We start from the raw sequence: 25620 nt of genomic DNA, 5'->3' as shown, positions 1-25620 counted from the left end.
TTCTCAAAAATGGGCCACATATGTTTTGACAACAGTAGAAATAGCTGCAAGACAGTTTCTACGTTACCAATTGTACGACATGTTAGAAATATCTCCTGAATGTAAACCAACAGGAAAGGTTTAGGCAGGAGAAAGACAGACAGGGTGACGTCTTCGCTTACACACCTGCAAAAACGCCCTCACACTCTTCATGCCCTCCACCATTTTGACAGAGGTGTGAAGGTCCCTCCCTCCAGCCAAATACCTGTGGGATTACTACTGTGCAGCCTGAAACACGCCTGGCTAAAAGATCTACCCACAATCTGGGTAAAAACAACATCCAAGCCGGTGTGCTGCAGAAATCCCCAGCCTTTATGTGAGAGGCGACATGAGGAGATGAGGTTGCACTAGCATGTCTTTTCCTCCATGACCCTGGGGGTGATAGGTTGAGAACAGTGGCTCACATTGTTGCCTCTACTACACCCCTTTCCCCCACCCTGCTCCCTCTTCACCCTGTACCCCACCCAGTTGAAGATTGAGTTAACTCTTGCCTGCGGTCACTCCACCTTGCAGGAACCCAATCCTGCACGGCTCTGTGTTTCTCTCTAGGGTCAGCCAGCAACAGGTTAAAGCCTCGGCCCCTTTTCTGTATTGTTCAGTACCACCAGAGTCTCAGTCTCCGTTGAGAAAAGGGCAAAAGGGAGAACTGCTGCACCACTGCATGCAGATATCAATCAGCCAGCGCCCTGATATTGTGCACTTTGAGCTTTTGCACTCCTTCGAGACTTAATGTGAAAATCTAAGCCCTGAGCGTCACACAATTATCAGTTTGTGTGTCAATGTGTGATAATCTGTGTCAGTGTGTGTCCTATGTGTACAGAGAGAAGAGGCTCCTTTGTCTCAATGCTAAGGGGCAGAGCTGGGGAGCAGGGCTGGGCCAGCGACTCATAAATCACAGTAGAGGATAGAGAGTAACAGCTCAAATTAAGATAAAACCCCCTTAATTATCAGCTAAACAGCCTGGTGTCCCCTCTCTCCCTGGGCTATCTGTCACCCGGCAAGCAGGCCCAGTCACCGAGGGACAGGCTTTGCTGCTCCTCACACACACAGGCTGGAGCGACTGACACCCCCCCCCACACACACACACACACACACTATCTATCCTTCTCTCTTCCTATCACATACAATCACTCTCTTGTTCACATATAATAAGCCAGGACTCTTCTCAAACTTCACCTGTGCATTTGCTTCATCCAACATGTGGCTGTCAATCAAATTATCTTCTAATGGATCACCTCTTTGCATCTGTTACCCCCCACCACACACACATAAACACATGCACATACTCTCCTCCCCCTTTTCTCTCTTTGCTTATTCACCATGCCAATTATCATTATCCTAATGACTTCTCAATGGCCCTCAGTCCTCTCCCTCTTCAAAGGCTATCTCTACCTTGCCCTCCCACTCTCTCTTAATTTGTGACCCAATGAGATGTCCTGACATTCTTTTGTGCTCGCAGTGACATACACTAACACGCGTACACTCATATGCACAAGTAGCTGCCTTTGCCTTCCCCAGAGGTCCATTGTGAGGTGGGGAAGTTTAGCGGCCTGGGTCTACTCAAAGCTGGAGAGGGTGGTTGAAGTACACTGAGGCAATGTGCATGCATGTGTGTGTGTGTGTGTGTGTGTGTCAGTACTCATACTTGTGCGTGTCAGAGAAAGAGACAGAGAGAAAGAGGAGAAGAGACAGAGAAGGGGTGGAGAAAAAAAGAGAAACCAAAGAACTCTATTTTGGCATTCGTAGTGTTTGAATGTTCTTTTTTTCACCAACTCTTCTTCTTTTTTCCCCCCTTCAGTTCTCTTGGAGGCATTGTATTGATTTTATATTAGGCCTGAGCTACCATCTGGCTGCTTTTCATTCCTCTGTTTTTATAAAGCAAGGGGAACAGAGAGAGAGAGAAGGAGAGAGAGAGAGACAGAGTGAGAGAGATCGAAAGAGACCAGGCACAAAATTCATTATGCGTTAAATAAAGACAGTGAGAGAAAGGGGAGCATACAGAGCAGTGTGTGTTTATGCGTGTGTGTGTGTGTGTGTGTGTGTGTGACAGATAGTGTGCTCGCGTATCTCCACATCAGTTTGTGTCTGTGAGCATTATGCGTGTGTGTCGTTATGTGTTACATTCACGCTTGTGGGTGAAGAAGGAAAGGTGGGCAAACCTGCAGCCAGACTAACCGAGTTCTGTTCTGTTTGACAGCTAAACTCTGGCTATCCGTTTTCAGAGCAGGATCTCTTAACATGCCTCCAACTGCAAGATCCCCCCATCAATTTCCTCATGGTTGTGCCTATCAAAAAAAATAAATAAATAAAAAGAAATTGCAGCCCCTGAGAGCCCCCCGGCCCCCAACATCCATTGATTTGTTTCTTTAGTGTGTGATTGTCTGATGACAAATATTTAACATCCTGCCACAGTATTGATCTGAATAGGAAGAGGGAATTGAGGATGTGTTTTCCCTCTTGAGATCAGGTTTGTATTTGCCCTCTGTCTGTGCTGCATTGTGCAAAATGCGGAACGGTTTCCATTCATTCACTGTAAAGCATCTTTGTGGGCTCCAAAGTGCACCTGAAGCTGTCATGTCGTACACTGATTCCGGTTTTTAACCCCATTCTAGATGCCACAAAAATAGTTTTTCAGGTAAAGACTTCGACTGGACCCTGGAAAGAGTTTTAATAAATATGAAACCTCTCAACAAGACATAATAAAGCTGAGTTTGAAATGCACTCCAATTTGTAAGAAATGCTAATAACTCAGATCTGGAGAAACTCCTGGACAGATAGATTATTACATTTCACCACAGCAAGTGATTATAGTGCAACATAAATTAACCGCTGTGGGTACTGAATTTTCATTAGAGACACACACACAAAAAAAAAAACACTGAATCTCATATAGATACGTTTTAAATGAGAATTCCACGGTCATGCGGGTGCTGATGTTGAGCAAGTTGTCAGCGAGTGCGGCTGTGGGGTACTGAGCCTGCTCTGAGATACAGGACTGTTCTGTGATTAATGGTAGGGGACGCGCCCCACTAATTGTGGTTCCTGACACAGGCACACGTCCCCAGACAAAGCAGGACAGGGCTGGAGCAGGGTGCCATGCTCAATCACTTTCCAGCAGAAAGCCCGTGCACTACGCTGGGGGTTTCGAGGAAATAGAGGTCACAGGATATCTGGTGATGACAGTAGAGGAGACCTCAGAAGGGTGTCTAACCAACTGCGGGAAGCACAGGGACTGTTCAAAGCCTGGCCATGCTGCTGGGACAGGGATTTACAAGAGACAGAGAAGACAGAGTAACAGAAACTAGAGAGGTAGACCATCCTGACAAGGAAGAGGGAGATTTACTAAGCCTTACTTTATCCTCACTGGATTATCCTCTTTGGATTTGAATTTAAGTCTTCTTCTGGTCTGTGTAACTACATGCACCTGTTGCACTGATATTGTATCATTACAACTCTTTTGTTTAACTGCGTTGTGTTTTGGAATCACGCAGAAGGAATCTATCACAGGAATAGAAATAAAAAGCATGTTTCCGTCTCCTGCCATCTGCAGGTCCCAGCTCGGTGATTTTAATGAACTTAAACTTCATAATTTTACAACATTGGTAAACATTTTATATGACTGACCAATAGAAATGGTCCTAACATGCAAATGCTTTGTGCTTGTCTTCCACCTGCTGGCACCTTTCAAAAATGGGGACAGACCCGAGTCAATCCGCTCTGTCAAAAAATCCCTTTACAGGGGGAGGGAGGCAGAGTGTTTTCACATGGTTTCTATGAGCAAGGAGAATACTGCTAAGAGAGATCTGCTGTGATCTCTGCTGGTGTTTGCTTAATGAACGTCACATTGATGAATTAGAGCCCACTATCTTTAACATGTTCTCATATTTGTGCAGTGAGAAGCCAAACGTTGAGTGAGTGGTTCCCTGCATTTGTGTCAATATAGATTTATGTGTGTTCGCAAACATTTCTTAATTCAACCTCGGTGTCTCCACAGCTCTGTTGTCCTGGGTCCGAGTAACTTGGGCAGAGCCCCCCTTGGTATCTCTTTGGCCCCCTAGGTCCCCCAGGCCCCTGTGAGCTTCCCACAAAAAGTCCACAATGCTATTCAAACAATAGGCCAAGGGACAAAGAGCACATTTACACAAGTGGAGCTTTCTTTGAAAGCAAAAAGGCACTCTTTGGAAGATTTCCAACCTCCCCCCACCCCTTCAAAAAAAAAAAAAAAAAAAACACAACCCCTTTTGCCCCTCCACACCCCACCTCTCAATTCCCTAGCTTAAAAAAAAAGTTCACCATTCCAGTGATGGAGACGTGGGAGCCAAACATACTACACCAAGTCCAATCCCACCCGCCAATCCACAAGCACCCCCAATTTAGCCAAACCCCCTCTTTACAGGACAAAAGCCCTTTAGAGGCAGAGTGTATGTGAGGGCTCTGGTGGATACCATAGTGGCTTAAAGACCGTGGAGGCCTCTAAGAGACACTTCTTTTAGTCCTAGTCTCCCTCCATTTCTTTTTCCTTCTCTCCCTCTTTTGCTTTCCCTCTGTCTCTCTCTCTCAAGCAGTGAAAGGTTCAGCAAGGGGTAGAAAGAGAGAGGGGCAGTAAGATGGAGGAGGGGGTGTAGAGGGTGCTCTTATGTCAACATTGTGGTATTTTCCCAAAGATGCATATCGCCTCTATACAAATAGGAGATGTATTTATAGGAGTACATAGAAAGCTGCATGAGAGGAGAGTGTTTGGCCGAGCTTCCTGGCCACGGCCCCCATGGCTCCATGGATGGTCTTCATGGCTACTGAAATTGTTATTCTTTAGATGCACGTTGGCTGGGAAACACACAAGTTCTCAGGCGACCACACAGTACTCCCAATATGGCTGCCACGCAGAGGAGCCCATTGAAGGAAAAGGTCCAGCACCATACATCTTGACTAGAGCCAATATCCCAAGGCCTCTTTGTCCTGCATGACATGCGGCTAGGTTACAGGCATGTTTGGAAAAACAGGCGTACTTCTTACTTCCACATCCAGCTCGTATGACACACACCAGACAATTAACATGTGAGTTGAGCTCCAGAGTAACTGAGTACTAAGTATGTTTCGATCCGTTCCAGCAATAACGTAGCAGATTCATTACAACGACCTTAGATTTGAACTAATTCAAGTAGGCAGATAGATGACAATAACCATATACTCACTAACTGTCTGCTTCAGAAACATGTGAGTACAAGCCCTGGTCCTGTATTAAAAGAGGTCAGCCAAACCAGCCAGGCAGGTAGTGTGTTACCACAGGAGTCTACTGGAATACACAAACTGGTTACTGTGGAAATGTAATACCCCGGCACCGAAGCACGTTTTGATCAGTAAGTAGTAACTGACCAACCTCTGAAAAGACATAGTTTGCATTGTATTACTTTGCCTTACGATCTATTAAATGTATCCTCATTGGTTATTTCATCACTATCACCAAATACTGGTCAAACCAGTCTCATCAGTTACTGTGAACTTCATGCCCTTTTGTACAATTGAGAACAATCAGTACAGAACAATTATGACACATCGTATTACTGCATGGGACTGTGGCCAAATGAACAACGTGTTTTCAAGAACGAAGCACTGAGAAATATCCAGTAAGCACTGACACATAAACACGAGAATAACTTTTTACTGTTGGAGTGATCAAATCTAACTGATGAACTCTATCTCCAGCTTCAGTTTCACAGTCAGCCGTGTAATCAGCATATATTCTCCAGCCGTCTTCCACTCTCTCCCCCATTCTCCCTTCTTAAACAGACTCTCCCCAGTGACATGACAGTCTCTCATATAACCAGTCTCTGCTGTTTGCTAATGCTGCAGCTCTCTGTGCATCACATTGACAACAAGCTCTGCAGTCCTGCACAGCAGGAACAGGGTACAGCAGCAAGCACAAACACACCTGAATAACACAGACAGGATCCTGCAGGGAGCTTCAGTCTGTGTGTGTGTGTGTGTATATGAGACAGCAGAGATGCAGGTTGATCACTACCCCTGTTAGGTAGCATTGACGTCTCCACCTCAGAGCTGGCACACAGGGGAGTTATTGATTAGCATTAAGCATCCATGCAGATGGCCAATAAAGAGCAGGTGAGCCAAAGAGGGCCTGGGGAGTGGGTTGTGCATGTGTGTGCGTGCAAGTGTGCGCGCGCATGAGGCTCCAAGAGGAGGCTGGGAGAGAGGAGGGAGTAGTAAGATGGTGCTGGGTAGCCAAAAACAACAGAGATGATGAGAAAAACAGGAAAGTGAGGGCAGCCTTTACAGAAGATTAAGTAAAACGTTGCAAAATGCATTACTTATCTCCATTGTTTTTGGACCGTTTTAAAGTTACATTTTTTTATTGTCGCTGTTTTTTAGGGGCAATAAGGATTGAGGAAAGCGTCAGGAAAGATAGGTGGCTAAAATGCAACGCAGGCTGCAAGCAGGTGTACATGAAATTAATCGTCTTGGCTGCCTAATCCACCAGGAAGCCACATTTTTATGTATTCCTTATGTTGCTGCTTCTGGTTTTAATATGGCGCAGGTTCCTGCATGCTTGTCAGGTAGTGTGCATCACTTCACAACATCCCTGTCATATCTGTCACTTGGAATATACTGTAGACACCTCTATAATTCAGTGATGATCCTCGGGGCACACACTATTCTATACTGAATATTCCTTGAATAGATAGCTTTAAGTAGATGTTATACTGTGCACAGAATACCAATTTTTGAAAGACTATTTTGGATTTCATGTTTGCTGCTATGACAAATATGTTCCTTAGGGTACAAAAGAATAAAAGCCAAGTGCCACCTTTAACGTCATATTTATTGTTATTTAGTTACTCAATAAAACATATACAGATATATACAATATGCAGGAAAACAGACGACTGCACTTTACATATTATTAAAAAAAGAAAAGAAAAAAAAAACAAAAAACAAAAATCAGTTTGTAAATTGCCGTCACAGTCCTCCATCTATTGTTTCAGAGATTCAAATTCAACAGAAGCTTTATTTAAAGATTACAAGATTGCCTAACACACAGCAAATTTTCTCTTATTATACATGTGCAATACCAATAGTTTTTTTTTTTTCCTCAATTCCCTTATCAAACGAACAACTCTAGACCTCCACTTTCAGTTCCCATTGGCTGGATTGTATACGAGTGGTTGAGCTTGTGAGGAAGAGAAGAGAAGAGAAGAGAAGAGAAGAGAAGAGAAGAGAAGAGAAGAGAAGAGAAGAGAAGAGAAGAGAAGAGACGTTGTCACCAACAGAAAAAAATAGAGAACTACAACAGCAGCAAATGATAAAAGTTACATTTTCTTTGATAAAGATGGAAAACATCATTGCGTACATTCATGCATAATCACCATCTTTCACCATCTTCCTCTATTTCAGCTTTTATCAACACGTGGGCCTCATTTCAGTGTGTGGGAGAAATCCCTCATGTTCTGTTTATTAGGACACTATGAATTTGGTTTGGGGGAATATACAACCACAGCCAATGACAACTGAAAATATCTTTTCCTGCTTCTTCTTGTTTTGTATTCTCCTCCTTTGACATTTCTTTATTTTTCTTCAACAAAGAAAATAAAAGAAAAAAAAATATCGATTTGAGGTTTTCCAGATTTGGGCATGTTGAGTGGAGCCCGCGCTGTATTGTCCAGCAGTGTGTCAGAAAGTGTCCTAAAGTGTGACTGCATGTGTTCGAAAAAACATGGTATTTGCATGTGTGTATCTGCGTCTTTGTGTGTGTGTGTGTTTGTGTGTGTGTATGCATGTGACTGTGTTCATGTTTGCATTTGTGTGTAAATGTCTTTCTCTCCCTGAACAGGCAAGAGCTGCTCGCAGTTGCCTCATCGACACCTTGTTATCGTCCTCATCACGAGTCTTTGTCTCTGAAGCTTTCCTTCCTATTATTTTATGATCTTCTTTCTGTCTTCCCGCTGGGCCTGCCTTTTGTTCAAGTCAGTGCCGCCACGAACGTCCCAAATCGGTTGGAGATATCAGAATGGAGAGAACGCCAAGATGAGACGGGCCCCCCTCGGCCTTTACTGTCCCCCAGCTCATCAGTGCAGTGGACGGACAGGCACTGCAGGTGGTTCCCTCCACTGCTCCCACCACCTCCTCCTCCGGCCCCCGGGGCACCAGCTCCAGTCTTACTCTGGGACAGTTCTGATTCTGCAGACAAGCACAGAGAGAAAAAGGTTAATTAACAAAATTAAAAAAGCAACTTGAAGCAACTGGCCTTCTCTGATACAGATGAACCATTTAAAATACACACTTCTAATTAAACCAGTGTCATTTTCACATCCCACTCTAAATCTGCACTGTGAAAATAATTCAGCACTATTCCAACTCCCACCTCCCTTCAATACAACCTGAAAAAGAAGCTGTAAGCAAAGCTTCCTCGTTCATCACACTCACATCACATCTAATATACACATGTGAAAACACAAACATACATTTGCATTCAATTGCTCATGGTCAGGCGTGCAAATCGGGAGCACTGCTGCATGACCTCTGGTCAGAGGGTCAAAGGACACTGAGAAAACTGGCCTTTAACCCTGCTTGACCCAATTTATTGCTATAATGGCCGTGCCACGGTATCGACCCTGTGTCACCAAAGTGTGGAGCCTCATATTAAATGGTTGCGCCACGCTTCCAGAAAATCCATATACAGGTTGATTACACGTCACATAAAAAAAATCAGCTTTGGCAGAGAGTTAATGCTGACACCTGAGATGCATGCTTCACATGTGGAGAGAAATTACTTTGTGCCGCGTAACGAAAAAAAATTAGTCAAGGGAAAGATTGACGAGGACAGGAAGCGCTTGGCTAAACTATACATAAAAGCACAGAGTCACACTTCATCTGCTGAGATACAGACTGCGGCGCGCTGAGGGAGGAGAGGGCAGAAATGAGGCAGGAAAAGTTTTGAAGAAACACAAAAATGCAACAGGGAACAGAGGATCACAGCAGCTAGGAAAAAGGTAATGGAAGGACTATGTGTTGTGACACTAGTGTTGCATTGTGTGCTTTGGGTTTTGCCTCCAAGCAAGCCCAGAGCACGGGGGAAACGTGTGTGAAGATGTTAGAGATCCCTCACTAAAATCACACTGATTATTCTCCCATCTCCTCACCACACAGAACATACCACAGCATTGCTCCATGTGGATGCTTGAAACGGATCGGTTTGCCGCACAAAGACACCGAGCTTTACAGTGCAGGGACAACTAGGTGTCTGAGTGTAGAGACAGATAGAAAACAGCTCTGACAAGCTGAGTTACATGTGTCAGAGAAGGGAGAAGCTGTGATAGACGACACAGTCTGGGCACAGAGGCTGCAGATCACAACACTCTAGTCAGTCTGCTGCTCACCTAAGAGAAAACACAAGCACGCCAACAACCTCCATCTCATCCGCAACCCCCCGTGTTCCCCTGTTTAGTTCATCTTTCTGTGCTGCTTAAACACTTGTTATTTTGTTTTGCTCACTGTTTTCTAGTCCCTGCTCCTCTGCTTTCAGAAAAACCCATAGGCAGCAGTGACGCTGTGTTAACAAAAGGCAAACCCAGGCCAAGCCAGGGAGCTGGGACAACCGAGAGAGGCAGGCAGGCAGGCAGGCAGGCAGACATGCAGGCAGCGAGGCAGGCTTTCCCCCCAGCCTGTCTGGGCTGCGACCACTGGAATGGAAAAGTGGGGGGATTTGGTAAAAGGTCAGGCAGCTAAGCCTCCCCTTGTTCCCCGTTTTGTTTGTGTCTCTTGCCGTCGCTCTCTGCAAATTTCTCTCTCTCCCTCTCCCAATCTCCCTCCCAAGGACTACAGATATGGTGTAAGTGGGGGAAGAGGGTACGGGGCTAAGGAAGAAATGAGGATTAGGGCAATGTTGGTGGTGACAAGATCTAACATTTGCCAGAGGGTCCAGTCATACACCTCAGCATGGCAGATCCCCACCCCCTGCCAGCATCAACCCCCCCCCCCCCCCCCTCCTCCCACTCCCTTTTCCCAGTGCTGTGCCCTCCAGCACCCGCCAGCAGCTCATGCTAGCTGGGCACAGCAGGGTCTGCACCGGCCTGAATAGGCAGCCAAGCGTTCCCCTGGCTCACTGCTTACACACAGCGAACTGACAACACACACACGGCTAAAAACACACAACGCGCCAACCGCTGCCATGCCGACACCAGCCCTCAGCTGCTGCTCTACACACACACACACACACACACACACACACACACACACCTGGATACATATGGATGTGTATGCAAAAAACAAAATGAAAACACACACACACACACACACACACACACACACAAAAACGCCAACTGGACACATTTCCCAGCTTCATTGCATGAACATACATTAACAAAACACACACTATTATAGCCCAAATTACAAGCATAATAACTCTTTTTTTAGTTGCACACACAAACTCACACATGTACAACTTGTATAATCCAAAGATTCATGTTTAGATTTAAGCTCGTTCTGTATAAAAACAGAATTTCTTTGAACAAATATAGAAAAACAATTTTTTAAAATGCTGTCAAAGCAAACAGATATTTTCCAATTGTCTTGTCAAATTAAAAACCTAAAGTCCTTCACCACTCGTAAAATAAGCCAAACACTTGACCATCACAGGATTAAAATATCACCCAGTAATACAGGGTAGCCAACGGGGTTTCAAGGGATGTGATTTTTATGGAAAAATCAAGATGCTACACTTAAACTGTAAGCATTAGCTACCCACAACAGCATATTTGTACAAAAGTGGAAACGGCGGTGTGAAATTCTACATCACACAACTCTAAATCCCAAATCACCATGACATTTTACAAGCAGGAAAAGCTTTTTTTTTTCCCCCAATAAGATCTATCTTGTTATGGCTGTTCATTGACTAACACATATTCATATCCACGGTAATATCTCAATAATAGCCTATTCATCTGAGGGGAAGAAGTGCTTAGCATCAACAAGCGAGGGGGAAAATACCTAATAAAGAGGGAACAGTCACAGCAGAAGCAGCTGCGCTGAGCCACAACTACACCTAAATATCCTTAACCACATTACAGCCAGAAAAGATTACCACAGTGACGTGTTAAGTAAATGCTGGATTTAATGTGATGCACTTATATCGCTATATTTCTCACCCCAAGTGCTGTACTTTGTTATTTAGTGTCTGGTGACGACGCTCACTCTTTACACACGTACACACAAACGCGCCCGCACATAGCAGCGGGGTTTTTGGAGCTGTCTCACAGACACAGCCAGAGACGATTTACAGAGATGAGCAGGGCTTCGAATGCCATGAAGGCAGGGAGCACAGCGCACAGCTCCGGTTGTCTGGATGACACCAATGTGTCTGGGAGCTGACGGCCTGACACGGGTTTACATGTCATACCACACACACACACACACTCAACACGCTCGAAGCAACGCGGCAAGGTAAACAATGGCTGCTTGGAGACTGTACTTTCTAGCAACTTAATAATAAGTGTTACAGCTGGCAATTATTTTTCGATTAATCTTTACAGAAACAGCTCAGTTTAAAAAAATAATGGCTGTAACCTTTGAAGCCGGCACAGATATTGTATTGAGCAGAAAAGAAGCTGAATGAAATATAGAAGAACCAAGTGGGTAAGAGGTTTGAGTCTACTAAGCGGGTTTTTGGTTCCTCGGAGCCGTCACATTGATTTCCCAGGCCCCAGAATCCCAATGCGGCAGGCCTCTGCCCTTTCTATCCCAAGCTCTACACTTCCATGACGACACTTCACCTTTAACCCCGTGCTCTAGAGGGCACGACCCCATCCTCTCTAAACACAAACCAGCCCAATCAGAAAGCTCCGTGGCTGACAAAAACACCCAAAGGCCTCCGCTCCTATGACAGTGTGTGACATCAGGTCAGATTCCTTTAGCATAACAACTACCACTATGGCCTTGTGTGTGAGGACTCTGTCTTTGTCAGCACAAAACAGCCGTCACAATCCACAGAGAAAAAAGTCTGTTTTCAAAAAAAAAAAAAAAAAGAAGGGGCCCCAGGAGAGATGCTGAACAGAAAAAGGGATGAAAAAAAAACTTCAAGCCAGCTGAAATATAACACCTTACACTTTCTTGTCTCCTCAGAGACTCACAGAAATGACAGCACACACAGGCTGGTGCCAAAAAGTGATCAGAGATAATTAAGACACCGGCAGAATCAGATAACATCCTGTGTTCACAAAAGTCTTAATGAAGTATACAGAGCCTAACTGAGATATTGTCCCAGGTATCCTGCGCCCCCGGGTGTGTGAGTGTGTGTGTGTGGGGGGGGGGGCATGTCAGGCTCCCTGCAATCACCCACCTCCCCCATCCCCCAGCTCCATCCAACTGCTGTGACCTTTCCCTCAGAGCAGAGAGGATATCTTTAGGGAGCGTGGGGCACATTTCTCAGGCAAGGGCACCGGGGTTATTTTGGTTTGAATTTCCTCTCTGTTCTCTGGCCTGCAACATAAAGAAGAAAAAAGAAAAAACTTGCCCAGGCAGGCATTGCCCCCAGCATTCGTTACCTTCTCTCCAGGAACACACCCATCCCCTCACACTGATACAAACACACACACACACACACACCTCCCCCTCTGGCCACAAGAAGTGCTTAGGAAACCAGACACAAATCAGAACATGGGAAGTGATTTAGTGCCTCCTTCATAACTCACAACCATGTCCAGGACCTGTCCAACATGTCATCCAAGTCGGTGACATATTGATCTACTTCACTGTCTCTATTTTGCTCGAGCACGGCACTGCACACTTTGTTTGCGGTGTGTTTCCACCTTTTTGGAAAAAGGTCAACGGCACATGAAAACGGTGACAGCTCTGAGATTAGAACTTGAATAAAAATGATCGCGTGGGTCGTCGTGAGCTCTGTCGCTGGAACTGCAAAGTTTAAAGAGATCATTCTGATCTGTAACAAAAACCACAACACTTAAATGGTGTAGCATATTTTAAAGGTAAATACGTTCTTAACACTAATACATCCACACAAGAATGAACAATAGCCAAGAAGCATGAAACAGATGGGGAAAATATCCTGAACTGAATTATTTTCTTCTTCATAAATGCAAATAGCTGTGCAGCTATTACCCAGGCACTCGCCTCATGAGCAAAACTACAGATGTTCTCTGAAAAACAACTTGCATCTCTCTTACTTTCTCTTTCACTCCATCACTCTCTTCTTCCGTCTCCCAGGAGAGACAGCTCCAGTGTCATAACTCATTTGTCAATTCCTCAATACAAATTAAAGCCGTGTGACGACTACCTGGATGGCAAATAACATAACCGCTGCTGGCAGCGTGACAACGTCTACACCCCTGAAGACCTGGAAATGCACACATACACACAGAGTAGAAACACCATGCTTGTGTCACAGGCAGCATAGAAACCCGGGACACTTTTCAGGAGCTCTGTCACAAACGGATGCTTTTTTTCCCCTCCCCCCCTCTCGTTTGGACGCCACTGGCAGTCATTCAGATATATTCACGACAGTGGACATGGAAGTTTTGGAACTCCTCACTCTGTGCATCTCCCAGAGAAATTCAGCTTTTCTACTGCTCTGCTGCATCCAAGGAGAATATTTACCACATGCTGAGACAAGTTTTATTTTATTCTCACACCCTTCCCTGGGGAAAACAAAACACCGGTTGAGTTGAAAATCCGGCAATGCAAAAGACCTGACACCTTTGTTCATCAGTCACAAACGCGCTGCTTTAATAGGCTCCCTTTGACTGTCACCAGTGCTCAGTGTCTTGCATAAGTCCAGGAGCGCAACACACATACGCATGCACGTACGCTCGGCAACTTAAATTCCAGACACTTTAAATGCACGAGAGGCATTCTCAGTCCTGCACTATTTACAAGTCAAGTAAACACTCTTAAATATTTTCAACACATTAGAATTAAGCGAGCATGTTCCACCAAGCGAGACACCTGAGATCGGGAAGCTGAAGCCTGTGAGCCTGACACCGAGTCTAAATAAATCAAACTTAATGTCTACCAGTGACACATCCACACTACCAAGTTGCAGTGTCTATAAACCTGCCCTTCATCACCTACTGCACGGATACCAGCACAAATACACCCACCCACCCACACACGCACACACACAGATGCGTGCAATCACAAACATACAGCAAGAGGAAAAAAAAAAATCATGTTGTTGAAATCGGCACTCGCAGACATAAACTAGCTGTTTTTTGTAGCCTCGATGAACCCGTCAATAAGTCAACTTACAGAAGTTGGCAGAGGATGAATTATGACTTTTGGAAACAACATTACCAAGGCTAAATGGTATGATTATCATAATGATTATCATTACTGAAGTACAGGAGTGCGCAAGAGGTTTGGTAGCTGTGTTGAAAACAGTCGATATGAAACACCTTGTAATGAAAGGTAAAGAACACAGACTGCTCCGAGCTGTTTTTTTCCCCACATTCGAGCACATGCCAATCACTTTATTCTTTTTTTAGAAAAAGGAAATAGAAATTACTGGTGTAATTTGTGAGGTTGTTGTGCTGAAATGTCAAAGGCATGTAGTCTCGCCGGATTGTTCTCCATGGCAGAATATGAACGCGGCTCGTTCTTTGGATTTCTAGTAGATGTGATAAGATGCAAGTTCCCCTTTCTTTCTTTTTTTTTTTCTTACCTGTCAAAGTCAGAGTGACAGAGATTTGATCATTATTAGAGCTGTTTAAGGGCTGATTACTGAGAGTGATGAATGAAACTATTCCACAGGGTCAACAGTGAAGTGTTTTAACTGTGATTTCCATTTACATTTATTCATTTGGCAGACGCTTTTATCCAAAGCGACTTACAGGCGTACAAGGCGAAGGCAGGGTGAGCGTAAGGAGGTCTTGCCTAAGTACCTCTACTGGAGGTAGGCCACAGCTGCCATTCGAACCCTGGTCTGGCCTCGCATGGAGGGCAGTGATATTACCACTAGACTATCCTGCCGCCATGATAAAAAAAAGAAAAAGGAAAAATAGTCACAGAAGTGTGTGTGTGGTAAAAACAGTAAAAAATAAAAATAACTGAATCACTTCCTACGCTTGCTGGTTGCCCGTTATCAAGACTATGCATGAGTTTCCAAAGGAACGGTCAGCTTCTGGCTAAGATATGCAGAAGAGAAGGGAAGAGGAAGAGCGTAAAAGAACTTTTTTTTTTTTTTTTCAAAGAGGAAATAATATTAACTGACACCCTACAAAGAAAACTTGCCTGCGTACACCTCAACTCCTTCCCTCCAAGGGAGCAGGAGATGTAGCTCACAAGAATGTGCAGGCCAGGCCACGAGCTTACAGCAGCAGGTACGAGCGCGCCTCAGTGAAAAACCTGTCTTACATGTTGTCACAGAGAGAGGAGACCAAATATGGGGTCCGAAGGGGGCCATTACTGCAGCACGAGTCACTTTAAACAGCCACACGGGGACCACAGAGAGGGAGGCTGAGCTCAGATGCTCTGGGTGAACACGCTGCAGCTGCTGGCGCTTTAACTTTTACAGCTAACTGCACATTCAGAGGAGGTTAGCAAAAAAAAAATTCATCTTGAATTTCTGCACTTGAATTTTTGTCTTATTTGACCCAAACTGACCCTTGACCCCCAGCGCTTTAATTCTCACTGCCATCAGCTCATCTGAAGCGCACGTCTCTGCATCACCAAAGTACAAACTCCACCACAGTTCACGTGTGTTTCTTTTTAACACACGTGAATCGTGTGCGAGTTCTCCGGACGAAATCTCATGTTTAGAACTAAATTTACAACTCCGACAGCATCTAACAATTGAAATCAGAAAAGCACTGAGTTTTATCATTTTAACAAATAAAATAAACGTTCAATTGCATTTTAATTTGTGATTATTTTGAATGGGGCATTTAATCAATGTATGAATCTTTTGTAGACATTACTGAACTAAATAACCTGGAAGAAAACTAATTGTTTAAGAAGGAAATATATTAAATAATAATTCATGCATAATTCAACAACAGTCCCCAGAGAGCAAGGAATGTGTGTATGTAAATGACAAAAAGAGGTTTCACCTGGAAGAAAAACAAACAAACAAAAACTTAAAATGTTATGTTAACTTAATATAAGCTAATATTTTTCTTAACTATTAATACAATTCCATCAATTAATTTTTTGACCAGGTTACATTTAATTCATGCTAATGGACTAACGAATTGGCGTTATTTATTTCAAATTAGCGTCAGTGACATTATCTCCCTAATGGCAGGTATTTGTTCACCAGACTGAGGACTTAAAACTAGACTGACAGGCTGACGTGGCTGTTTTTTTTTGTTTTTTTTTGCAGTGTGAAAAGCCTGGGGGATGTTGGCTCTTATGGAACTACACTGTAGGCTATGACTTATCTTAAATTATTATGTTATTTTGCTCCCTTCTGTGTAGCCTAAGCATCAGATTCAATCTCAAAATCCCCCTCCCCTCCCAAATACACCTCCACCCTTTTTTCATCTTTGCTGTCTGAAGCACTCAAATGAGAAACTGTCAGGAGCCGTGATTTGTGCTAACTAGCTATCGATCGCTCCAGAGCTGCATGCCTCTTGTCCATGCAGGGAGGGAAGGGGAGAGGAGAGGAGAGGAAGAGAGGAGAGGAGAGGAGAGGAGAGTGAGGGGGATGAGACAAAAAAGAAGAGATGGACTATTCTGTTTCAAATACCTGCAGATTTTTTTTTTTTTTTTTTTTTGTGGATTTGTCTTGATAATCAGATCCAGAGAAATTAAAACAGTGAGTGTAACAGTCAACAGGAGTGTGGCTGACTGCTTGTGCTGGGTCCCCAACTCAAAACAATACTCATTAATCATTATCAACAGTAATGATGGAACTTACCACTCCTTGGCATCACTGTTTGTTTTGGGTTTTTTTTTAAATACAAAAAACCATGCTGTGTTTTCTCTGCTTTTAGCTTTTATATACACAAATGAGCAGAAGTCTTGTGGAAATAACAGAGGAAGAAATCATGGGGGGAAAAGTCACAGTGTACAGCGATATTGTCATTTATCTGCTAAATTAGCTGAGAGAACCAGTGAGGACCAATTATCCTGAAAACAAATAGCTGGATGAGAGGAAATGTGCTAGTTCTGGTAAATCTGGTCCATGTTAATATGTGCACTGCTTTTAATTTTTGCTCTTCATTCATTGTTCCAGGTGATATCAGCTCGGTGCATCAGACAAAATGGGGAGTTAGAGCTGCTTCCATGTACCAGCTTCAGTGTTACTCCACGACTCCCGCTGCTACACTGAGTCTGAAGAGCTCAACAATGCGCCTGGAGTCCAGAGTCGGCGCGGCGCGGCGCGGCGCGGTGCGCGCCCCCGCCCCTCTCTGCACCCGCACCCGCACCGACCAGAACAAAGAGGCGCTCCAAGCGCGCTGGGTGCTCTCCGTAAATATAAATATACTCCACCTATTTATCCACATCAGGATACATGCAGTCATTCCCACTGCTTTCGGTAGATAAACCCTGACAGAGACGCTTCTTTTTTAATGCATATGTGTCAGCTGAGTCTCTGCTTTGCTTTAAAATGATTAGGAAACAGTCACCGCAAGACCTGCGGCCAAACAACTCCGAAATACCATAAATAAATAAAAAAACACAATATTATAACACATACAAGCTCCCGAATGATGTGGTTAGATTCCATATTAATACATTTAATTAGCTTTCTGTTAGGAAAACAGAAAATAAGATTAAATCAATATAATAACACGACATAATATTACAATTAAATTATTATTGTTGTTATTATTATTATTATTATTGTTAGTGTTAGCATTATTATTATTAGTGCTATTATTGTTATTGTTGAAGGGACAATTACAAGAAGAAACTAATTCCGCACTTTAACAACGTAAAACTAAAGTGAGTTATATGCATTTAGATTTAGAACCAGTGTAAAAGCGTTCAGATATTTAAATTTACATCTGTACACAATAATAATATCTACGTCTAACTGAAACAAAAACTCCTGAAAGGTTTTTCATGAAAAACTTTTAAGGAACTTTCAAAATGTTTTCGTGTAATTAAACAGTAATAATAATAATATTAGTAATAATAATAATAATTAGAGCGTAAATAATAAATTATATTTATTATTATTAAACACGCATTTAAATGTGTTATTAAAAGATTTCTACATTTACTATTTTCCATGGAAAAATAAAACCTAAATTAAAGGGCTGCATTCATTTCCCCATGATATCTAATCCTTGAAATCCTGCCCCGCCAATCTGAAATCAATCCACTTTCACCAGCTCTGTATTATCCCGTGGTAATAACAAAAACAAACACGTAACAAGACGAGGGAAACCCCGCTGCGCAAACGCATATCCTCAAAAAGCTATTAATCTTCTCAATGTAGTTGTTCACCCTGAAAACCGAGATAAAGAACCACAGGAAATGTTTACTTTTCTTGAGCTGTTCTTTTGAAGTGTCTCTACATTGAAGAAACCTATAAAATGTGTTGTAGAGAAGGTCCTAGGTTTACTTTGTTCACTCATGGTATTTAAAACTGCCCCTTTATGAGCAAATAAATTCAATTATTCTACCTACATGGTGTCAATTTAAAAATTAAAATGCCACATAATTCTTTTCTTCTTTGTAAGCACATAGATGGTGATCGCATTACATTTATTATCTTCTTATGTCTATAAATTTCCAAGACCCTATTTAAAAAGAGACGGCTGCTTTTTGCCTGAATCATATAGACGTGATGTCCTCTAATGCCTGCACTACCACAGCATTTTACCAAGTATTTAAATAAATGCATAGAATATTATGGATGAAAATACAATTTTATACGCTAAACTGATCAGTTAAGTCTAAGTTGCATGTGTGAGTGACAGGAGGAAAGAAAGAGAAAAAAAAAAGAATGTGACTATTAAACATGACTGAAGCGGTTTTATTTACCTTCTTTACTGTTGTTTTGGCTCTTATTTTTTTCCCAGGGTCCCATGGTCTTGTCATCCTCTGACCCGTCCATCATGGCCTTGTCACTGGGCACGTACCAGGTGGCGTGCTGCTCTGCCATGAGGGTGTCAAGGTCAATAGTGCCCATTGAGCCCTTCCCAGCATCCGGGCTGCAGCTTGCCAGCTCATTGTCTCCGTTCTGCGAGGGACAGTCGCCATTCTTTTTGCCATTCTTCATGGCCAGAGGCTGGTCCTCAGAGATACTGAACTGCTGCCGCTGTAGCTGGATCTGGGCCTGCAGAATCTCCAGAGGGTGAATTTCTTCCTGGCCAGAGGTGCTCGATGGAGTGCGTACCTGATCCACCCCAGGTGTGCCCGGGTGGCTCACCCCACTGGCCCCTGTGCCCCCACCAGCGTTTAGTCCATAGCTGTCTGGTGTCGAGGTAGTATGATTGTTAATGCCCATGCCTAAGGGCTTCTGTCCATTTATCAACCCGTGATCACTCCTCTGGATTTTGGGTGAGCTGGTGATCATAGGGCTGCGACTAGGCTTGGTGGCCGAGGCCCCTCCCGCATCTGAGCTGGAGGACACCTCATCCTCGTTGCCATAGTGGGTGCTGACATCATCAGGAAAGTCCACTCGTGGTGAGCTACTGTCAGACTTGGCAACACTTTGAATACCACTGTCCAAAGAAGACATCAGGTCGGCCTGGTCCCCCAACATTAGGTCGCCTCCTTTCCCCCAAGAGGGTGACTGGAGGTGTTTCTCATGGGGTGTGCCCCCACCCCTCTCCCCAACGCCAGCAGAGGGGGTCTGCTGGCCTGGACTTACAACAGGGTTACCATTGTCAGAGGAAAAAAAAATTCCAGGGCTCACATGTCCACTGTCTCTTTTTCTCCTCCCTCTCCCTCTCCCACTCCCTGTTGTTGCCTTCCCCTCACTGCACGGGGTAGCGTCCATGTTGTAGTTTGGGGAGAGGGCACTGGCTTCCCCCTGCACCGTCTGGCTTTGACTTGCAGGCTTAGAGTTGCTATTCCCGGTGCCAGACATCTGGCTGTTCTGGGAAGTGCTGCTCTGAAAATATTCAGGACCAGCACTGCCAGTCCCATTAGATGTGCTGCTATTAATGTCCTGCTCTGTCTGGCTCAGTTTTCGCTTGCCCTCATTTTGGTTCTTCTTGTTGAATGTTACGTTAAGACTGGGGGCCCCTAAGCTAGCGATCATGTTCTGGCAGGCTGTGGAAAGGGCCGCCAGGCAGCTCTGGCCGAACATACTGTCTTTAGTGCTGGTTTTGCTGAAGTTCCCGAGGGACAGAGCTCCAAGCTTACTAACAGACGACCGCTGGCCTGAGGGGAACTCAGACTGAGGAGGATAGCTCCCCGGTGAGGTGCTCACCCCCTGGGGAGCACTATGGGGCGGCCCCTGACGGTTAGCACCCCCATAGGGAAACGGTGGCTGTGCTCCCATTGGAGGTGCAGGGAAGTCAGCTGGCCGCCTCTCTGCTGGTGCATTTGGATGCCCTGCTCCTGCTCCTGGAGACTGCATTTGTGAGAGGTTGCCCATGTTGTTGCTGAATTGTGAGTGCATGCCCGGGGAATGGAGAGCCTGTACATGCCCATCTCCTGGTATTCTCATGGGCTCCTGCATGCCCATCCCTGGCCTAAACATCATCCCAGCCCCGTTCTGCTGCAGCCCCATATCATGGGGACCTGATTCATTACCTGCTCCACCCATACGCCGTGACATCATCTCCCCTGGTGGGTGGGACCCCTGGAACCAGGAGTTCTCCTGAGTTACATGAGGATTTTGTCCATCAATGCTGGGCATCCTGCCAGCATTCTCCCTGTCAAAGTTGGGCATGCTCCCAACTGGACCTCCATGTGCCATTGGGCCAGGAGGTACATCGCCATGGTGCCCCAGCTGCTGCAAACTGGGCTGCCTCATCCTCTGCTGCTGGTTGCGAGAGGCCATCTGTTTTATCATCATGGCTGCATTCTGACGCTGCTGCAGAGACTGCTGCTCAGGCCCCGGATGCTGCAGGGGACCTGGTGGGAAACCTTCAGTTACAGGCGGGGTGAACTCTCCAGGCAGACCAGGGTAGGCAGAGGGAGAGAGGTGGTTATCCATACCACCACACCAGCCTTCACCACCATGTGCATTAGGAAAGTCAAATCTAGGCCTTTTTGCCATGTTCATATAAGGAGAGTCAAAGTGTTGCAGCCTCTGATTTGGGGGCTGTTGGGAGGGAGGAGGAGCTGGCTGTTGCATATTAAACATGGGGTCCCCATAGGGGTGCAGACCCCTATTTTCCAGTCTGTGAATAGGATATTCAAACTGGTTGTGTTGGCCAGGCATCATAACCCCTCCATCCAGAATGTTAGGGTTAGAAGAACTGGGTTCTGCCTGAGGGGGTCGGGGGAGGCCAGGCGGGCATGAGTTTTGTCTAGCTATCAAGCCAGCCTGCTGTTGCTGCTGCATGAGAGGATGTCTTGCATTGACCCCCGGCTCCATTCCCACGGGCACCTTCCGGCCATTTCCAAAACGCTCAAAAAACACTCCATGCTGAGGCTGCTGGGGCTGTGGTGGTGGCGGCGGCTTAGAAATGCCCTGCATACCTGGTGTCCGTGGCATGCCGGGGTTTCCTGGGAAATTTCCGCTGGGAACTGGCCTTCCTGGCCCGAAATGGGGTAACTGAGAATCTGATTCTGATGGGGAAAACACAGGTACATCAAAATGTCCAGATGGAGGCTCACTTGGGAAATTATACTCTAATCCTTCTACGGGCCCCTGGTTGGGCATCCGCCGGGGCTCCAAGCCATGAGACTCAGAGGAGGAGGAGGAAGGGAGACCATGGAAGGATGCTGCTCTGTTAGGTGACTGGTCCAGGGGTAGACAGGGGGCAGGGACAGCATGACTGCCGCTGGGAGGTCCATGATGTTGAAAATCAGGCATGTTACCAGGCCGCTGCTGCTGTTGTTGCTGCTGAGGAAAGCCATCCCCTGCCTGTCCCTCAGCAAGAGGATCAAATCCTTCTGCAAAGCCCTGCTGTGGTCCCATGCCATTGTTGTTGTAGCCCATTAGCCTGCCACCATGCAGGCACGATGACCCTGGCTCTGGGCCTCCAAAATTCCCACTGAATTGAGGGTGATGTTGGTGGGGGTGAGGTTGGTGGCCATGGGCATGTCCTTGATGAGGTTGCTGGTTGTTAAAAAATCCATGCATGGGTCCTTGCTGCTGCTGCTGAAGTCCGCCGCCTGCATGCATGTCCGAGTGGCCCCGCGGGTGGAAGCCCCCATACTGCTCTCCGTTCATGTTCATATTGAGCCCGAGCATTTGCGGCTCACTCAAAGGGCCCATGCCTGGTTCCACGGCTCCCGGCGGGCCTCCAGCGTGAAAACCTGGGCTTTTATAATGGGAGCCCATGTTCAGTCTAGGTTGGTTTATGTTTCTCTCTGACTGGCCAGGGTTTCTGCTATTAATCTGAGAACCAAACTGCTCCAGCCCAAACATACTCCCCTGCAATCAATCCCACATGACGGCGAGTTTGCCAGACATCGGCACACAGTCTGTTTTTTCCGTCTGTCCCCAAAAGCAAAAAAGAAAAAAATATATACAACAAGCTATTTAAATATTTCTATTACACTAGTAATTTAACTGCCTTTAGCTAATCTGAAAATTAAAACTCACCAAATCAGTTATCATTGTTGTGGATCAATTGTTTTTGTTTTTCAACTTCTCCAAGGACGCGGAGGGAAGAAGAGACAATTTGCGTCCAGATACGCACGTAAACTGCGTCCTCTGTTCCTCAATTTACGCGTGCACTTGGCTGCTCGAGTTACTGTCTGTGTTTAAGCAAACAAATATAAAATCGTGTTACTTAACTTGCTGCACGAGTGGCCAATTATATTCCAAAGTTTTTCTGTGCGCGTTTCATTAAGGCGAACATCACTCTAAGAATCTAAAAGGAGAGCGCAGACGAAATGGAGAAATCAACCCGAGAATATAACAACTGCTGTCAGTTAATTCATTTTATAGTCCAATGTTAAATGTCCCGTATAAGGTCCCATACTGGAAATAAGGGAACGGTCCATCTGGAACCGTATAGTTAAAACTACCTCTGTGGTTGTGAAGAAAAAAAAAAAACTTCAAATAAATATTGCCCAACAATGTCCTTCAAAGTGTTGCTGCTAAGCAGGCATGGAGCCAAAAGTCCAATGTGATGCAAAGTCCACAAACACGGGTCTCCAAAGCGAGCACCGGAGAACCGGAGCGTCCGTGTGCGCGACCTGAACCCGGGGCAGCGCGGTGCGCACTACCCGCGCTCCACGACCGCGGAGCGGATTGACAGCATCCTTCACCCGCTGCCGGTCATGCGCTTTGCAGCCAAGCACCGTGCCTTAAGTCCTTTCGGCGCGTTTCGTGCCCTAACGTGCGCGTCCCTTCGTTTACCGAGTCTTGTCTGGTGTGGTCTGAGCGCACTTGGGAGCGATTCACAGATACACTCGCACTCCGATGTGCCGCTTGGCGCTGTGTGAGATCAACGCCTCCAGACGAGCCAGCAACAAGTTTTGCATTTCTGCAGCCGCTTCCATCGGCGAGCTCTCCGCCAATCGGAGCGACGGAGCAAAGCTTTGGGGGGCGGGACAAATGCTTTTAAGGTGGTCCTCAGAATCAATGAGACTGGAAAGTCCTGTGTGTGTAAAGCAGATCTATGAAATATCTAAATCCATCATAACGCCATCAGCGGACTGAAGCTGGATGCGTCATTTGTTTGGCCGTACTAACAAAACTGTAGTTGACGACAGTTTAGGTGAGGAAAGACTCCTGCCACTGTCATATAATCCAGTAGAACAACATTATCCAACCTGCAGTGAAATCCTTCACGTTGCTGTTTTTAACTCGTGGCTTTAGACCGGAACGAAGTTTTCTGTGTCCTGTGTTCAGTGATGTGCGCACAGCAGCGAGCAGCACTATCAGATGCTGATGTGGTGCAAACCATCAATTCAGGCGGAGCAGCTCAGTCACCAGTGTTCAGATCACAAGCTGGATGTTAAATGTGTTCCCATGTGTGAGCAGCTTTCAGGATGAAATCCTACTCAAAGTCTGGGTTTTATAAGGACAGTGTCCAGTAGAGAAACAGCTGAGAAACGTAGCCTCACTACCTCGGATCACATTGATGTTGACATCAAGGAATGTAGCCTCATCTTAGACTCATATTAGATGTAAAGCTGGTCATTCAAACCAATTCAACTCGCACCATTTCCACCAAAAGTGTGACTCTGGGTCCCAACGGGGAAAATCCTCCTTAAAAGACCATCTGAGCTCCATAGTATGGATGATATTGGGCCCAGAGTGCGATAATCAATAGCATTCACCTAATAGCAGTGTGTAAAACAGAACATTTTAAAGCCAAATTAGGGTCATTTACTACAAATGTTAATTAGCTGCAAAATCCCAACAGCCCAGATTCTGAGTGTATAGATAATCAGAGCTGTGAGATAATAATCCATCTTAGTGCTGATGTGAGTTTGAAACAAAGCTGTCCAACAATGAATCCTAAATCAAACGTCCCTTTTTATTTTAATAGACCCCCGTCTCACTGACTCCTCTGTCATTCAGGCTGCGTCTTAATGTTGTGCGTCGCTCACTTCATCTCCGACTCTGTTTCCGTGTGTGTGTGTGTGTGTGTGTGTGTGTGTGTGTGTGTGTCCCACATTTCGGGGATGCCTTGGATTCTTGTGAATTGTGACATGGTCGAGTTGGCTTTTTATTTTCCTGTGCACATCTGATCATTTAACAGGAGGAAAAGAAAAAAAAAACCTGCAGACAGTCATTTGGACAGAGGACTGTGTGGATAGGGGGCTTCTCCCCCCCCTCAAGATTAAGAACTGTGTAATTATTGGAAATAAAAGAGACGTGGGAATACTGAACTAAATGGATCATTTTTTTGGTGAAACCAGAGCTCTATATTAGAGCTTCCCGGCTCTGTGGACAGTGGGCATTTAGAGAAAGTGGTGTCAGACAGCTCTGGAGCTTTGTGGGGAAAACCACGAGGACTTTTACCAAACAGACACAGTGCCACCTAGCGGCTGGCGTCGGTGAGACTGCAGGATATTTGTCCAGCCGAAGCCGTAATTAAGAAATTTCATAAATGAGACACCTGGACCTCCACTGGTACGCACACATATGCATCTTTATCCTTTAAATATAATTAAATGTGAATCTAAAATAAATTATATGCAATTGGATATAGAGTTAGAACTTAACTGTAAAGAGAAACACTAATCAGTTATCACTACAAGTACAGTGAAATCTGACCCATTGTCTTTAACATGATGTAGTTAAACAATTCGGATAAAAGATTTTTAAACAATGTTCATCTGCACCAGATCAGTGAGTGCTGAGTTTTAAGGGAACGGTGAGAATTCAGTGAAAGGAAAGTAGTGGACAAAGATCAGCAATCTAAACTGAGGCCAGTTTGTTTGATTTCTTCTAGAGCTACGTGGCTTAGTTGAAATGAAATAAATTATTTTTACAATAAATGCCTTAAGTATGTTAATTTAACCAGATATTCTGCACTGAGACGTCTGAGGCCAGTGCACATTTCAGCTCCATGTGTAGAG

The 25620-nt window shown here is 45.0% G+C and overlaps 1 protein-coding gene across 2 annotated transcripts; it reads right to left on the bottom strand.

Annotated features, from left to right (window-relative positions):
- Positions 1-6856: 6856 nt before the first annotated feature.
- mn1b (meningioma 1b) lies at positions 6857-23533 on the bottom strand. Of its 2 annotated transcripts, XM_026343312.1 has the most exons (3): positions 22685-23533; positions 18997-22576; positions 8012-8229 (listed from the first exon to the last, which is right to left on the bottom strand). In XM_026343312.1, the coding sequence occupies exons 2-3, from the start codon at positions 22505-22507 to the stop codon at positions 8012-8014; spliced, it is 3729 nt and encodes a 1242-aa protein (XP_026199097.1). In that variant the 5' UTR covers positions 22508-22576; positions 22685-23533. The 2 variants fall into 2 exon arrangements, with proteins under 2 accessions (XP_026199098.1, XP_026199097.1); XM_026343313.1 differs by lacking the exon at positions 22685-23533 and having other exon boundaries at positions 6857-8229; positions 18997-22507.
- Between the last annotated feature and the right edge of the window lie 2087 nt (positions 23534-25620).

Source organism: Anabas testudineus, chromosome 9 (genome assembly GCF_900324465.2).
Source record: "Anabas testudineus chromosome 9, fAnaTes1.2, whole genome shotgun sequence".
In the NCBI taxonomy this organism is placed as follows: Eukaryota; Metazoa; Chordata; class Actinopteri; order Anabantiformes; family Anabantidae; genus Anabas; species Anabas testudineus.
The sequence above is the reverse complement of the archived record's forward strand: the minus strand, read 5'-3'. Positions and strand labels throughout refer to the sequence as shown.